Raw genomic sequence first — 18,621 nt, 5'->3', positions numbered from 1 at the left:
AAGGAGTTGTCCGATTAAAACGAAAATTGGTGGATAGGAAAACAATTTACAGAATAGTAAATGATTAAAATTTCAGAACAATTGAATAATTTATCGCAGAGTTACAGTAACAAGTTCAATAAGGGGTTGACCCGCCTCTAGCCTGGATACAAGCTGCCACACGGCGTGGCATGGAACTATAAAGCTCCCGGGTGGTCTCTTGCGGTATTTCCTGTTAATCGATCCAATTGTCGAACGAGGTCATGAACATTCCGTGCCAGATGCAATCGCCTTCCCATCATATCCCAGACATGCTCGATGGGAGAGAGATCTGGTGATCTGCCAGGACAAGGAAGAGTTTGACAAGCTTGCAGACAGTTCATAGAAACACGTGCTGTATGTGGTCTGGCATTGGCCTGCTGAAAAACCAGCCCAGGGTGCTGCAAAAGGAACGGTAGCAAAACAGGTCATAGGATGTCGTCGACGTACCGCTGTGCAGTAAGTATACCTCTAATGACGATCAAAGGAGTCCGGCTGTCAAAGGAAATGGCACCCCAAATCATAATGCTTTGTTGAGGGCCGGTGTGGCGTGCAATAGTGAAGGCAGGATCCCCCCTCTGCCCTGTGCGCCTCCAAACACGTCTTCGGTGATCGTCAGGACACAGTTGGAAGCGGGATTCGTCGCTAAAGACTATACGTCCCCAGTCGGCATCATTCCAGCCTGATCGAGCCATGCACTACTGTAATCTGGCTCGGCACTGTAATCAGATTATTGCTTCTTGGTGCGTCGTTTTTTTTGTTATAGCCTCAACTTACTTGACCTGAACTTACCTGAACTTATCAAACTTACCTGAATGAAAATAAGAGATTTTGCAAAACCCTGTAAGTTAAAAATGCTAATGTAGTGGAATATCATCTTAACTTCGGTCTTAAAATCAAAACAAGCATTCAGAATAGACGTGGGTATTATGAAAGTTATTACTTCGTCCTACTAAATTGTATAATTAAAATGAACATACACTGTAATTTTAAGTAATGAAAAAATAATTAGTTTCGTATGTACCTCATTGCATTTACATAAGTTTAAACTAAAAGCTATAAAATTTATTTTTTAAAAATCAACTAATTGTTGCAATATCAAACAATTCATTTTAACATTTTGTAATAAATTATAAAATGTCATGCCAGTGTAACATACATAACTATGCGTATCATGCCAATGTTGTTAACTCAAATAAAAGCTTAAAGAGAAAAAAATATTCAACAGCAGTTGCACGAAACTAACGCAAATTTTTAAAATATCCCTAATAAATAAAGGCAGACTCATAATTTTTGATATAGAGTAAGAACAAAATACACAGATAATTTGCTCAACGTTGATGATAAAAAAAAATGTTTAACAGTACTCATTTTCGCAGAAAAAAAATATCTTTTGAACTAATTCTGAGGAGAGTACGTTTTGCATTTATCTTTAGGTTGATTAGAATTTTAAACAAATATTTTCGATTGTGAACTCATCACTCTTTTTTGGGTACAAACACGCACTTTGGTCCGCAAACTAGTAAATAGTTTTGTAGTATTACCACCTTATTGTTATTTTAAAATCAGGATGATTGACACTTCATATCATCTATTCGTCTACTAAATTGAACAATCTTATTGATAATTCTGTCTGTAAAAGAAAAAAACAACATGTCCCCGTATAAAAAATACATGTTTAAAAGCATGCAGTAGTTTTTGAAAAGTTACTTGATAGGCTTGAGTATTTTATTCGATGGTTTTCTACACAATAATAAAAAATTATTAATTTTATCGCTCAATTTCGTTACTTTAATGAGGCTGATCTTATTATTTGTAAACTCTTTAAAGCGGAAAAAGAAATGCAAATCTCGCCGATAAATTTGATTGTTATTTTTTTTAAACCCTTTTTCATTATCTACTTTGACTGTTATTCAAACGAAAAAGTTCTGTGATAATGTATTCCGGTGATAATATTCACAACATAAATCCCTTTCAAACGACAAATCAGCCAGTTCGTCAAGAAACAATACTGCAATGGGCATCAAGGGATTTAACAAATTTATGGACGATGAGGACAAGCGAATCGGAATTTACGAAGATTTTAATATTTACAATAAAAATATCATTATTGATGGATGCGGACTTGTCTATCTTCTGTATTTCAAAAGAAACATTCCTTACGAATTTGGAGGAGATTATAGCCAGTGAGTATATTCAGAATTGTTTGAAACATTGTTAAGAAATGTTTGTATTATGGAACTGAGGAAATACGATATTCTAATGTTTTAAAAAATTAGAAAAGCGTAATTTAAAAAATGAATTCTAGAATTAATGAAATTAAAAAAGGTCCATAGTTTGGACCCCTTAACGTTAATTTTTGCTTATTTCCCAATCTCAAAATAACATTTTATAATAATTTAAAAAATTTTCTCATGATTATAAAATTCTATTTTCCAAAGGTAATTCCATACAAAAAAAATTTGTAGAAATTTTTTTGATTATTATTTTATTTAATAATGGTCTAAAAAATTTTGTAATGTAAGGTATGAAAATTTTTGCATCATTTTAGACTATATAATTTTAAATGGAAAAATACAAAATTCGTGCAAAATCGGTTGAATAGTTCCTTATAAATCAAAATTTAAATATCTGACTTTTTTGATGAGAAAAAAAATTATGTAGGTTTCAATATAACAGCTGCGAACATTGCGTCATCCAATATCACGTAATATGATACTTTAAGATAGTTGCATCATTCTTTATCATGTAATATTGAGAAGAAATCATGTGATACTACTTCCTAGTAGAGAGGCGCCATCCAGTCCCGAAGAGGAAGTCCCGATGGGAAACTCCCGAATTTATAATTAACTCCTGACTTTATACCATAGAACAATCTAATTCTTAGTCACATGCATTCCGGAGGCTACTGCGAGAAGGCAGCTCTCACGAGTCATGTCAATAATGTTAACTGCTATATCCTTCTATCCTTTTTATTTCTATTAAATTGTTATGCTTGACTACCGATGTTGACTACCTATTTTACGAATTCTTAAAAAAACTTAGTGCAGTAAAAGTCATTTCTAGTCGTTTTGTATTTATGGCTGAAGATAAAAAAAATAGTTATCTTTTTTTCGAAATTTCAAATTAGTTTCGAAATAATAGAATTCTAAAAATTTTCCACAGAAAAAATTTTTCTGGTAAAATTACAGTACTGTATGAAATGTAATATCACCTTTGTTTTAAAAGAAATTTATAGTTCTCGTATGAAAACCAAAATATACGTTATTTAAATCATTCATTTGATTGTCTCCAACCCTATGCCCGCGGGCACCATGGCGCCCGTTGATCGATCAAGGTGCGCCCGCTGCTAGTGCCCAAACGATAAAATATTTCTTTTTTCCCATAAAATGCTATGCAAATTCTTTTGCTTTTTCAATATTGATGATAAACTCAACCAAAATAGAAATCACCAGGGAAAACGAGCTCCATCCCAGCAGATATATTGATAGATTTATACATTTAATTGAAGAAATAAAAAATTAACTTGCTGTCAAAAATCAAATATTTTTAGAACTTAGAGATCCTCTTTGGCTAGCAGATTTGTCTTTCGTAACAGACATAATGGAAAAACAAAATAATTTAAAGTTGGAGTTGCAGGGAAGGACAAACATATAGCAACAATGATAGGGGCTATAAACTCGCTCAAAGTCAGGCTAGTTTTGTGGATAACACATTTAAAAATGAAGTCTCTTGTGCATTTTCCAAACATGGAAAAGAAATGATACACAACAGTTAAATTGAATTATCAACATTTGTAATCAACCTCCAATTGCTTCAAGATCAATTTGAAAAGCGCTTTCAACAATTTAATATCATCGAGCTTATGGTTACCTTTTTTGTAAATCCTTTTACCAACCAAATAAACGTAACCGAAATAGCAACATACATTTCGGAATTTCTTCAAGGCGAGAAAAAGTGAAGATAGAATTTTTGATCTTCAGAATGACATTATCCTCAAAACTATTATATCTGAATCTGAAAAACGAGAAATTCTGGAATACAGAAATAAATTTTCTTTCTTAAAAAGAGCAGCTTATGAAATAAAGTCTTTTTTTGGTTCCACATATACTTGTGTGAATCATTGCTTTCGACAATGAATATCATAAAATCAAAATATAGATCACGACGACTTACAGATGAACACCTTGACGATTGCTTGCGAGCAGGAATTTCGTCATATTCTCCCAATTCTGAAGCGTTGGCCAGTGAAATGCAATGACAAAGATCACATTGACTGTATTTTATATATTTTATAAATAATTTTTATGCTTCGTATGCTTTGTAAGTAATTTAGTAATCATTTATTTTACAGAAGAATATTAATACTAATTATTCATAAATTAAATTAATTTTTAAAATTAAATTTTTTGTGCATTACATGTAGTGTGTATTATTACCTATGTCTACCAGCCAAAAAATTATCTTAAAAAAATAAATGGTGCCCGCCATTCGACCGATATTCTGGTATTTGCTCTTAGGTACAGAAAGGTTGGGAACCCCTGATTTAAGATATCGTGATGAAATATATGTTACCGGCAAAGTATGATCCGCCAGCATTCTATAGAATGACTAGGCATTGTATAGAATGCCTGACGTTTTTAGGCAAAGTATGAAATGTGAGAAGTATTACATACTTTGCCTAGGCATTGTACAGAATGCCTAGGCATTCTATACAATGCCGGATGCTATTTAGGCAAAGTATGAAATAAACGTCCTGATGAGGTTATTATGTAAATTATGTGCATGTTACTGTGAATAAGCGAAATCGATGGTTGTTGACTTTCACCGGTGAATGTTGACAATCACATAGTCGCTTTGGTGAATGTCCGAAATAATTATTACATCCGATTTGATATTAATTTATTCGTGGATATAATTACATTTATTCGATATCTTAATACTTACTGACGATAGATTAGAAGAAACATCAGTGTTTGGAGTATCGGGGAAATGTATACCGGGCAATGACACTTGACCTTAAAAAAACATCAGTTTAGGGTATACCGGGCAATGGCACTTGACCTTACAAAAAACATCAGTGTAAGGTATACCAGGCAATGGCACTTGACCTTAAAAAAAACATCAGTGTAGGGTATACATTTGCCAGGTATACCCTACACTGATGTTTCTTCTAATCTATCGTCAGTAAGTATTAAACTATCTTATAAACGTAAAACTACCGATTTTGGTCATTCACAGTAACATACATTTCTCAAAAATAAAAATGTTATTCTGAAAAAATACTGAGAGTGCCATTGAAAAACATTTATTCAAAATGTGGAAAGAAAATAAAAAAGTTATGCATAATAAAATTTAAGGCTTTCTTATTTAGGAAAACAAAATTTCCATGCAAAAATTATGGAGTTAACCTACTTTTTGCAACATGGCAGGCTTGAATGACATTTTGAATTACATTTCATTAAATTTTTTCATGTAAATTTCATTAAATTCCTCCATTTCCATGTAGCACAGTAAATAAATAATTTTTGTTATAAGTCACGAGCTTTGACAAGTGATATTTGAAACAAATCGGAGACTTATTTTATACTTTGCCGGCTTCTCATTTGGCAATCTATAGAATGCCTAGGAAATGCGTGAATGATAAATCATTTCATACTTTGCCGGCTAATTTTAGGCATTCTATACAATGCCTAGTCATTCTATACAATGCCGGATTTCATACTTTGCCGGTAACATATATAATAAAACCATATTATAAAGTTTTATATTATATAATTTTCTATATTCTGCTAGTTATACATTTCTTTTCAGTGTAGTGATTTTATACAATCCAGAAATGTTGACAAAAAATGCGCATTTTTTTTAACGTCTTACGAACACAGCGATATATATGAAGATGTATATGGGTGATTCTCACGAAATATGACAATTCACTGTCCCTTGATCCAAGATCTAATACTATAATACTAAAAGAACTTTTTTTTAAAAAAATTAATAAATTGCATTGCTGTTATCATTCTAAAATGACTTTGTACTAGCATTGACTGTTTTGTATTGTTAAAAAATTTATTTGAACTTCAAAATGTCACTTTCCTGGCATTTCCCAAACAATGTTTCCAATAGTAACTAGCTTCAAAACTTCCCATAAATTTTTCAGTATCTATTTTTTTATCTCAACCGGTGTAAGCATTTCTAGAATATACGCAGAGGGTAGGGGAGAGTGGGGTCAATTGTAACATTTTTTACTTAACTATTTTTAACTAACAAAAAATCCAATATATTATTTGTACTAACTGACAGACGAGTAAAGTAGACTATCCTCTACTAGAAAAAAAATAAATACCTGATTTTAAATATTATTATATTAGTTATTAACAATTTTTGACAGTCGTGCAGTTGTTACAATTGTCCCCACTTACGGGGTCAATTGTAACAGTTCATAAATTCAACTAAAACATAGTTAATTATACATATTATCATAGTTGTGATATATTTTTTTATTGATCAAAATAGTAGTGATATTTTAGGAGTAAAAATAATAATGAGCAGAAACCTAAAGGGTTAAACTTTTAACTTTAAGGGGTTAAAAATTTTAATTTATGCTGTGAAAGGTGACAAATAAAATAATGCACATGCAACATAATATGAATGATATAGGAAACTATTGGTGGTTCTTAAAGAGTTAAGTAATAATTTGTAAACATAAGATTATTTATTTTCAGCTGTTACAATCGTCCCTTTACTTATTGTTACAATTGTCCCCAAGACGCCATTTCAGCTTCATTTGTTAAAAACAATGCTAGTTAATTAGAAAAACTAATCTTTCTTTTATTGAAATGTTAATTAAAGTGTCCACTTACATATTCGGTTACTAATTTTTTTTTGTTTAAACAAAATTACTTTGTTACAATATAATATTCTAATATCAAAAAAAGTACTTGCGTGGCGTGAAAATATCTTTTGTGATGTAACTCTTTCAAAAGTACATAAAAATGGTTGCCATCAGGGGTGTACATGTAGATTTATTAAATACACCTTGTGCGCCACCTAGGAACCAAATCTAGAACCCGACACTCGAAATTTTTGCTCTGTTACATTCGTACCCTGTTACAATTGACCCCACTCTCCCCTATTATTCATAAAAACTTCGTTTAAATAATTTTTTCTGTCAATCATCTGTTTGTCCCAAGAAAATCTATCATTTTCCGGGCTACTTTTATTTAGTGGTTTATAACCAAAATAGATAGAGCCAGCAATCAATATCTTATGTTAATAGATTGATTAGATACCCTCCTAATTGAACATGTCCTGTAGAATGAATAAAGAACCAATTTTCTGGTTCAAAATCTATTTCAAAAATTTTTTCAAGATGAGTAGGTTTTTGTGTTGTCATTTTCCTGGCTTCTTGAAATCATTTATAACGTAAACTACATAGATTTATCTGAGTTATTTTAAGAAATCCTGTTGTTTTCTGCAGAGTGTAAACATCTTAGGCCAAAATATTAAATTAAAGTAAAGTTACATGCTATAAAATGGTGAATTTGTCATTATCGTGGCTGTCATTTTCCTGGCTTATGAATTCCAGGACATTGAAGTGTTACCAGAAATTTTTTTAACTGCTACTGCTAATACTGTAAGGAGGAAAAGCAAATATTAACCAAATACCAAGTTTATGTATGATTGTAATATGATTGGATGTAATCAAAGTTATTCATTTATTTAATGATTGATTCACAATTTTATTCTGTGCATATCAGCAACAACAAAAAAATTTGATTTTTTCTACAGTGGATAAAAAGAATTAATTTAAGCCATTTTTGGTCCATCTAACATAAAGGCTTAAGTTGAGTTTCTTATTGTTAACTTAAAATGACTGCTTTTTAAACTTCTAAGCCAGTGGTTCCCAACCTGGGGGCAATCGCCCCAAAGGGGGTGATAGAGCTTCTCAAGGGGGCGATAATCCTTAGGGGGGCGATCAGGGGGCGACGAGTACTCAAAAGATAAAAATTGCTAATAATATTAATAATAAAAGCTATTTGAGATTGAAATTGAAAATATATATGAAACCTATGGTTCTGGTGTAGACAAAGAATTATGATAGTTAAAAATTAATAAAAATTCAAGTGCAGGATCGTTTTCGTAATACGTTTTCGCAGGCGGAAATCTAATAAGTCACTCTGTTCCTCTGAGCAATAATACTGTTTCCAGGCGTATTGATGAGATTGACGCCGACGTTGAATCAAAACTCATCAAATTTCTAAAAGAAGGTAAATTTGCGTTGCAGATTGATGAATCAACTATGATAGATAACAAAGCTGTTTTAGCTTACGTGAGATTCATAAATGAGAGTAAGGAGATTAACGAGGAAATTTTGTTTACAAGAACTTTGAACACAGATACAAAAGGATCGTCGATATTTAAATTGGTCTAAGATTATTTTGAGGTAAAAGAAATTCCCCTCGCAAATGTAAGTGCTTGTGCAACAGATGGTGCTCCAACCATGTCTGGTTGTCAGATTCTGGTCACCTTAAAAAAGAAGTACCGGAAGTTATCTCACCATTCATTATGTCATTCATCGACAACTTTTGGCTGCGAAAAATTGGTTATTTCTGGCATCAATAAAATAAAAGCTAATTCTCCTAATAACCGCTTGTTCCGAGAACTTTGCCATGGAAATGATGAAGATTTCGAATTTCTGCTCCTACATACAACTGTGAGATGGCTTTCAAAAGGAAACTGAGCCGTTTCTTTGAATTGCTGGATTCGGTTACTGAGTTTCTCGACATTACAGATCCTGTTTTAAGTGAGAGTTTGAAGCAACGCAAGTTGGAAACTGCGTACTTCACTCATAGTCTTGAAAAAATGAAGGAAATCAACGTAAAACTTCAAGGAAGTAAAATGAACATTATCAAGGTTAAGGGAATCATATCTTCAATCATCGCCAAGTTTGATATCTACAAGTCAAACATTGGTCTCAAATGCAACTTCCAACTCTTAAAAAGTGTTCAATGGCAGATATCGAGATTCTCGAAAATAAAATCTTAATTTTTACTGATCACCTTGATCAGTTATGGAATCAAGATTTAAAGATTTAATGAAATTAGAAATTCCGGATTGGATTTTCGATTCTTTCTCATTTGAAGTTGTGGATAAGCTCACTTCCTCTTTGTAGACTGAGATTTTAGATTTGAAGTATGACTGTCAGGCTAAAGTCATCTTTAAAAAATGCGGTTATAAGTTAGCTTGGGTAAAGCTTATGGACACTTATCCACAATTGTGGAAACAAACTGAGTCGCTTCTTATCTCGTTCCCGTCAACATATTTAGTAGAGACAGGATTTAGTTCTGTCTTCCAGCTGCTCATAATGCAAAGAGAAAGGTTGGACATTTGCTTCAAAGGAGACCCGCGTTTAAATCTGAGGAGCATAAAACCTGACATTCAAGCTTTAACTTGAAATACGCCAAGCACAGGCAGTCATTGAAGTGGTAAAAATGTACTTTCTCAATCTTCATTTTTTTTCTCAAATTTTAGTTGTTAACGTTTTAACTTTTTCTTGATTACATTAAAATATGAATTAAAAAAAATGCACTTTTGTTGTGACTATTCCGTTTTAAATATCATTTCTTTTTGAGAAAAAAAAAGATGCTCATTTTTTTTTAATTAATAAAAATGACAGGATAAATGTGCCTCCTTATTTGCATTACAATTTAAATTAAAATCAATTAACATTGTATATATTCAGTGTTTGGTTGCTCACAAGCAACAATGAATGGTTTTTTGAGCAAAAAGAGAAAGGGGCGATTTGTGTCAGCCAACCCAAAGAGGGGGGCGATGGTCCACAAAAGGTTGGGAACCACTGTTCTAAGCTAATATGGCATTCAAGATTTGGTGAATTTCTATTTTTTTTTCTCGAGCAAATGTCAGTAAACTACACTGCTGTCTGTAAGATATTAATAAATGTAACTAAAAAAGTATACGAAAAAAAATTTCGATTATTTTGAAGACTTTAAATTTGAAAAAAAATTTTTGGTTCGAAATGTCATGTTTGAAAAGAATCACCAATATATGAAGAAGTATGTACAAAAAAGCACGCTAAATATTCTTTTTTTTATTTCAAAAAATTTAGGACTATTTTTATAAGTGGGCTCAATGCCTTCTAGAATATTCTATTTTTCATTCGGTATTTAACGATATTTGCCGATCACCTCATTATTTGTTATTCAGTTTGTAGTATAGTAAAAAAAATCACATGTGTCTTCAGCTAATCTGCAAAGAAATATATTATTTTTATTTTCATTTATCAAATGGTTCAATAATAGTTTTATGTACTCAATCGAATAAATAAGCATAAAATCGTCAAATCAGTAATATATTGGTTTAAGAATTAAAATAATGTGAAAATAGTAACAAAATAATTTACTTTTTTTTTTACCGAAGCAAATGAATTTACATCCTTATATATACTTTATTAAACAAAGTTTACGACTTTTTTTCCTTACTTTTTCGAATTTCACAAAAAAAGTTTAAAAAAATTTCAATACATTTATATTTAATATTTGGCAAAGTTTGTTGAATTGAATATGTCATTGTTCATTTCTCAATTAATAAATAAATGAAAGTGTTAAAAGTTCTGTTTATTTTTATGCATTAAAATTATTTCACTTTGGTTATAGCAAATTTATTTCCTTGGCTGAAAGTACATTTGCGGCCCGAACCAGGCCAGGCTCATATTGCTTTAAATGCACACTTAATAGGCAGTCAATCGTTTGCTTTCAAATATTAAAAATATTGCTCATTTTTTAAAAGTTTGAACATATTTAAAAATTCTCTAAATTTAAAAAAATGCTATTCTTAAATGTCTAACTCATTTTTTATTTTAATTATTTATTGGTTAATGCTATTATTGTTCTTCGCTAAAAAAATCTATGCATTTATGCGTTTGTTTTGGTGCCAATTAGAATATTTTTATGGTTATTTTTATGTAAAACCAATGAAAAAGTCAACATATATCGATTATATAACATAAAAAATGTAATCATTTTTAAAACACTTACTCAGTGGGCAGTTTTACTAAATAGTAGCTGTAAAAAAAGTTCACTTCAAAGATCTATCTTCAATAGAAACAAATCTTTAAGGATTCAAATAAAAGACTTGTTTTTCTAGTAGGTCATCTATTTTATGTTCATAACCGTTTAAAACTTTTTAAATAATCCATATAGGGAGACGAAGTTTGTTACATTTTAGAATTGTTTAAAATTATAATGAAAGCAATATTTTTTTTCGATAATTAAGTAATAATTCTTTCGGTAATGTAGCCCTTTACATGAAAAGTAACAAGATTTTGTATTTTTTAGGTATGCCACAGTTGTAAGAAAATACTTTGAAACTCTTATGAAATTCAAAATTACACCAATTGTTGTTTTTAATGGCTGCTACGGAAACTCAGCTGACGAGTCTGAAAAGCATATGCAACGACATAAAACCCGACTGAATCATATTAACAATTACTTAAATAAAAAAATTCATTCTTCCTTTACTCCCATCAACCATTACGAAGTTTTCAAAGATATTCTTTTGGAGAAAAGAATAGCCCATGTCCAGTGCGATTACGGCGGTGATGAAAAGATAGCAGCCCTCGCTACGCATTACAAATGCCCTGTTCTTGCTGAAGACAGCGATTTTTACATATACGACTTACCGTATGGTATCATAAGGTTCTCACACCTTGATGACGCTCTAAAAGTAGAGGAAGAAATTAAAACCAACACGATGATGTGTAAAATTTATAAAGTGGTAAAATTTCAAAATAAGTATTTTATAAAAGATAAAAGAAACCTATCATTGTTTGCTGCTTTAGTGGGAAACGATTATGCAAATTTCACATATTTTAAATATTTCTATAGAATTAAAAACTGGAGCAAAGACCATAGATTTAATGATGTGCTTATATGGCTTAAAAACAAAACATTTGCTCAGAGTAATAATGAAGTGCTCAAAATTTACAAAGGTAATAAAAGCATAAAAAACAAAATCGAATATGTTATTAAGAATTATGAGTTTCAGCTGGCCGAAGGAGAACGATTGAGCAGTATTTTAGAAGGAATAAATTCCAATGACAGTGAGAGAATTTTTGAAAAAAGTAAAATTAAAACAAATTGTAGTACCACAAACAAGAAAACCTTGCCTAAAGAATTAGTTGTTGCTTTTCATAAAGGTTGTATCTCGTCTACGCTATTAAATATTATTACTACACATGAAAGTTTCCTGCATGCTCAAATTGAAGCATTTTCTAAACCTAATTCTAGCAGCTATTCTTGCTCTCGTTACATCAGAAAAATAACTTATAGCATACTGTCACAGCATGAACCGGGTAGTCTCGAAATTCATAAGAACAACTGTTTAAGAGAAATTATAGAGCACGATTGGTCAAATCAAAGAGTATTCTTAAAATTATGCTCTGAGCTTGAAATTGGTGGTTTGGAGAAAAACATACCGAAGTTGTCGGATATATATGAAACCCAAACCAATTACAGAGATTTCCTTTCTGCCGTGTTGGGAGTGGATGAAAATTTCTTACAAGGTATTCAAAATAATTTGCAACTTCTGTTTGGAAGCATAATATATTGGCTTTTGAATTCAGAACCAAAACCAACGAAATACTTTTTGCCTGCGCTTTTGATTTGCATCATATATTATCAAATAAAAGAAAACAATTTACGAGAAAACGCAGCCGATGGGAAAGAAACAGAAGACATGGAGACTCTTCCTACACGAGTGGCTGAAAACTTCAATAAATATTTACAAAAACCTGAGCGTACCCAACCGACAAATGTAAAACGTATCATTGACAACTACAGTCAACTGCAAACATGCATCTGGAGTGTTGGTGCTTTAAACTCGTTATTAAAGCGACCATTTGATCCCTCAAAACTTTGTGAATATTTGAACGGTACTATGCTTTATAACTTGACTATGAAGCTAGAATCTGGATCAAATTCTGAATCATTAGTTAGAACATTCTTCCGAGGAGAAGTTGCTGCTAGATTGTTTGAATTGTATATGAATAAGATTAATACAAAAATACAAGCTAATTACTTTGAGGGGGCTTAAAACGGAAAAGAACTTGTCTTTTTAACTGTTTTAAATTTATACAAACCATTCGATGGATTAACGTTCGTAAAACAGAAAACTAATGATTTATACTAGGTTATTGAATTGTAGTTGGCAAAAAGAATAAATGATTCGCTAGAAAATTTTATTAAGTCATTCCCATAATTAGGAGTGCATCCAGGTCAACTTTACAAAAATCATAACAAAAAGAACGTTACTTACAGAATACTGATATAAAAGTAAATGATACGTGCTATACTAATAATTAAGTCATTATACATTAATGTTTTAAAGGTTAAATATATAATTTTAGATAACTTAGTATAATCTTTCATAATGTAACATTTCAAATTTTTTAGCGTTGCTATTTAAATGATTTCAAGCTCTTTGTTATCATATAACAGAACGACTTATCAAAGATGTAACAGCATACTGACTTATTTGTAAACTCAAAAGAATTTAAGAAATTTAAAACTGCTTGGCGATTTTAACTCAAGTAGAAAACGTGAAGGGAAAAAACCTAAGAAAACTGCAGATTACTTAAAATCGTTTGATTTTTCATAATTTTTAAACACGTGATATAATTTGCAGAAACAAAAACATTAAAAAATATTTTCTGTTATTTTTATTTTTGAAATTTATAGTTTTTTAAAACATTTTAGACTAAAAATATTTTAAAGAATTAATTAAAAAAATTTTTTTTATGTAAATGTAATGAAACGTCATTAAAATAGTTTGAATGTTAACGATCGTCTGCTTTATTTAGTATATTGTACTAAATGTACCATGCTGTTACACTATTTTAAGTTGAATTAAATTTTTCTCTTTCGAAATTAGAGAAAAATTCATAACTTATTGAAGAAAAATCGATCTTCACAAGTAAGTCTGTTGATTAGGCATTTGTTGAAAATAAATTCTTTAGAAATAATTGAAACTTCCATAATAACCGTTTAAATTATGTATTTTTTACACGCATTTCACTCATTGAAATCTGTTCGACAGAACTTAGTTACCGAATTTTAAACTTTTAAGTTCATAAATATTTTTTAAACTTTAACTTTTAAAAATATTCACAAACTTTAACTTTGCTAATTATGTTCAATAGAACATCTTTCAATAAATAACATGAAACAAAAATTCTTCCAATACATTAACCTGTTACCTGATTATGCCGAGTTAACTCGGTTTATGTTTATATTGTAAATATTTATTATCCCGGAAACAATAGAGTGTAGCAGAATTTGTCAAATTAAATTTTCAACTAAAATATGTGTAAACAGTTTTAATAGAGCCGAAATTAAGTATTCATAATCATTCTAAACATTATAATTTACTTTCTGGACCGTCAAGAGTACAATGTAGTGAAAAATATGTTAAAAAAATTTTTTAAATGTAACTTCTATATTTATATTTCACAAATATATATAGGAATTTCACCTTACTGTTACATTTTTATCAGCGAAATTAGTGATGAATTATAGTACATTTTTTTCAATTTGTAGGATTTGTTAATACTCCTGACAAACTTATAGTTTATACCTTATCATTTGACATTTTACAATGTTTGAATGACTTTCGAAACTTAGTTCCAAAAAATTTCCATGAGGTAATTAGCTAAACTTTTTTTTGTTGTCTTCTTTGATGTTTCTTCTTTCGAAAAAACCTGCCCCATTTTGCCCATATTGCAAAGGTGGACTAAATACACTGAAAAACAAAAATTATGCTTGTTTTTTTTTCATGTTTTCGCGTTATTTTGTAATATTACATGGGAAATAGAATTTGCTTTTAATTTTTAATATAAAGTTACGAAAATTATTATATTTTCATTGCTATATTTAATTATTTAAACTTATTATTATTATTATTATTTTTTTTTTTTGCTCGCCATATTTCAGTCGCCATTTTGTTTCCTTAGTGCATTTCAACTATAAATTCAAATCACCTGCACATAAAAACTCCAAAATTTTGAAACAAATTTTATCGAAATACTAATTTTGACCAAGAAACCTTGGATGCTGGCCCACTGTGCTACGCCGGGTGAATCGTCTTATATTGTGACAATGTTAAGCATTAAATAATTGGAGTCCGATAATATTTTGAATAAATTCATAATTTATAATTGAAAATATATATTTCACCAAGTTGTAATGAGGTATAATTTTTAATAAATAAAAAAATTCCATTATTTTCCATTTTAAAAGCCGAAATTCGAACGAACTAGGTTAATCGAAGTTTAAGTGAGATTCCTGTCAATAACTTTAAAAAAATAACTATCGATAAATACACGTGCATTTATGACGAAATCACCTGAATCGGTTGCATCAAAAAGGGGTTAATTAAATGAACGTTTCGGGATTCATGTGTTGTAATAAATAATGTCGTATTAAAAATATCAGAATTTTATAAAATATGAGAAAAACAGTATAGATAACTGCCGAAAAATTGACTGAAAAATCGATAGAATTATCACATCTTATAGTACTCAGAAACGCGATTTAAATTTCCCGTATCATAATAATATTGGCATTTGAAAAAAAATTATGTGAAAATCAACAAAAATAACTGCAAAGAAAAGATAAAAGTGACGCATGAATTTAACGCAAGTCAAGTGCGCCGAAAAGTATTTAGGCACTCAAATGTGGGATGCGAATTTCTGGTTTCTTAATGAATTTGTATGAAAATATCGAGATTAAAAAGATCAAATATCAGTAGCGAAAACGGCGGTACCGTTGCGTCAAAAAGTGACTAATAAATATACGAATTGAATTTTGCGCGTTGGAATGATATAGAAATTTTAAAAACCATGAGAAAATTAATGGCAGTAACAGCAAAGGAACAAAAAATCGAAATACGAATTTAAGAAAGTATAGAGAGCGTTGATAAGTTATTATTGAAATGCGTGATTCGAACATTCCATGTCGTAAAAATTTATTCACTATAATGAATCACATTGATTCAATAATTTTTACGTAATAAATCAGAATTCAAAACAGAATTGTGACTCATTATAATATGTCTGAAAGCATGAGATTCTAAAACACTATTTTTTCAAGCGAACGATCTTTTATATTTGCCATTTCGGAATCAATTTCAGATTATCAGTTTTATACTTTAAGGTTTTCCTCAGTAGTTCACGCTAATTCCATTCGAATTATTCTCGAAGTTAAGCAAACATTGCGTCTAACAATACTGCGTAAAAAAGGTCTCTATCACGTTATTGCGAGCCCAAGTCAAAATTCCGGAAAATTTCTTGATTAAAAATAAACATTTTAAATGGATAAAAATTTAAACAAGGTTTTTTTTTTTTCTTCCTTTTTCACAATCTTTCTTAGTTTACTTAAAATATATTTAAAATTTTGCACATACTTACACCATTCACACATACCTATGATAACCTGAAGAAGTAATTGAAATTTACAAATATGTCTTTCTTTCTTGCGTTTATGATTATAACTAAACTGCTGTTTGTAGAAAATGCAACACCATGAAAGAATCATCAGAATCAAATGAAATTTAATGCAGAAACGACTTGTACTGATACAAATAAATCATGAAATTTTCAAAACAAAAGAAACAAATTAAGCGTCCGAAATCAGTATTTGGTGCAGCCACCACGCGCTGCAATAAGTGCTGCTATACGACGTGGCATGGAGTCAAACAGATGTTGAATATCTGCTTGAGGAAGAGAATTCCATATCGCTTGTATGCGCAACCAAAGTTCGTCTTTGGAAACTGCAGGACGCGGATCACGAGTGAGACGCCGACCAACCATATCCCACACGTGCTCAATAGGCGACATATCCGGCGAATAAGCAGGCCAAGGAAGAAGTTGCATGCGTTGTGGTGAACAGAAGTCTCTAACAGTCCGCGCAACATGTGGGCGTGCATTATCCTGCTGAAAGATAGCTCCAGGGATGCCTTGAAGGAAAGGAACGACTTCGAGCTGTAGCACTTCACGGACGTATCTGTTGCTATTGAGATTACCCTCAATTCGTATCAAATTGGATCGTCCATGATACGAAATCGCACCCCAGACCATAACTCCGGGTGTTCGACCACTATGTCGTTCAATAATACACTCAGGAAGGCAGCGTTGACCGGCATAACGTCTAACACGAACACGGCCATCATGGGTCCACAAATTGAAGCGTGATTCATCTGAAAAGACAACTTGGTGCCAATCAGCTCGCCAGTCTCTGTGCTCAAGAGCCCACTGCCGACGCAGCCGTCGATGATCCGCCGTGAGGGGAATCCTGTATAATGGCACCCTTGCACGCAATCCACGGCGCAGCAGACGACGACGAATTGACGAAGCCGACAATTGTACACCTGTAGCAGTAGACCAATGTGCTGCCAGCTGCCTGGAGGAAGCTGTGCGATCATTCACCGCCATGCGGAGCAGGTGTCGATCATCGCGCTCTGACGTCACCTTCTGTCGTCCAGTGCCTGTTTTTCGAGTTGTTCGGTGCTCGTCGGTCCACTGCTTCCAAACTCGCATCACTGTGGAACTGTTCCGCTGCATACGAGCTGCTATTGCGCGATAGGAAAATCCTCCTTCTCGAAGGCCGATTATCCTCCCTCGTTCAAACTCCGTAAGTTGCTTGAATTTCTTATTCTTCCGTCGTGGAGGCATACTCAGGTCTCACTAAACGTTTGCCACTAACAAATAATCATAGACTATTTTCAACGTCCCGCTACAGCACTTTATTTATACGCTTTCAGCATCAATTCAGAGGGCGCTGCGCGCGCCACGCACGCGCGATGGCTCTGAAACTTTATTAATTTGCATAATATCCTATAATTGACATTTGCTGCGAATTTCATTTGATTCTGATGATTCCTTCATGGTGTTGCATTTTCTACAAACAGCAGTTTATTTACTGATAAAAAAATGAACATTAATCTTGAATATAAAGCTTATAAAGTATCTGGCTCTCCCTTACAAGCAAATAAAATGAACTGTGTTTTTAAGTTCCACATTCAGGGGTGATTGTGAGACCAAGTCAAAATTCCGAAAAATTTCGTAAGTTAAAAAAAAAAAAAAACAGTTTAAATTGAAAAAAAATTCAAACACGTTTTTTTTCTTTCTTTTTCTCAATATTTCTTAGTTTACTTAAAATATATTTAAAATTTTTCACATACCTATACCATTTACACATGCCTATGATGACCTGGAGAAGTAATTAAAATTTACAAATATGTCTTTCTCTCTTGAGTTTATGAGCATAACAACTATTTACTGATAAAAAAATTAATATTAATCGTGAATATAAGCTTATAAAGTATCTCTCTGGCTCTCCCTTACAAACAAATAAAATAAACTGTGTTTTTAAGTTCCACCTTTGAAAATTTGATTTCCGGAAACTTCTGTGATCAATGATTTTTTTGAAACGTGTGGACCTTCGATCTCCGGAAACTTCCGGATCAATGTTAGCGAAAAATCCGGAAATCCGGATTTTTTCCGGAGCACAATCAGCTCTGCACATTTGA

The 18,621-nt window shown here is 31.6% G+C and overlaps 1 protein-coding gene across 1 annotated transcript; it reads left to right on the top strand.

The window, feature by feature from the left end:
• Positions 1-1,903: 1,903 nt before the first annotated feature.
• On the top strand, positions 1,904-13,874 carry LOC107450309 (single-strand DNA endonuclease ASTE1). The gene is made up of 2 exons (XM_016066070.4): positions 1,904-2,204; positions 11,376-13,874. Exons 1-2 carry the CDS (start codon positions 2,035-2,037, stop codon positions 13,129-13,131), a joined length of 1,926 nt encoding a protein of 641 aa, XP_015921556.3. The 5' UTR covers positions 1,904-2,034; the 3' UTR covers positions 13,132-13,874.
• The last annotated feature ends 4,747 nt before the right edge of the window (positions 13,875-18,621 follow it).

Source organism: Parasteatoda tepidariorum, chromosome 8 (assembly GCF_982258835.1).
Source record: "Parasteatoda tepidariorum strain Cologne lab strain chromosome 8, Ptep-v5.0, whole genome shotgun sequence".
Taxonomy (NCBI): Eukaryota; Metazoa; Arthropoda; class Arachnida; order Araneae; family Theridiidae; genus Parasteatoda; species Parasteatoda tepidariorum.
Note: the sequence above shows the minus strand (reverse complement) of the source record. Positions and strands in the feature narration are given on the sequence as shown.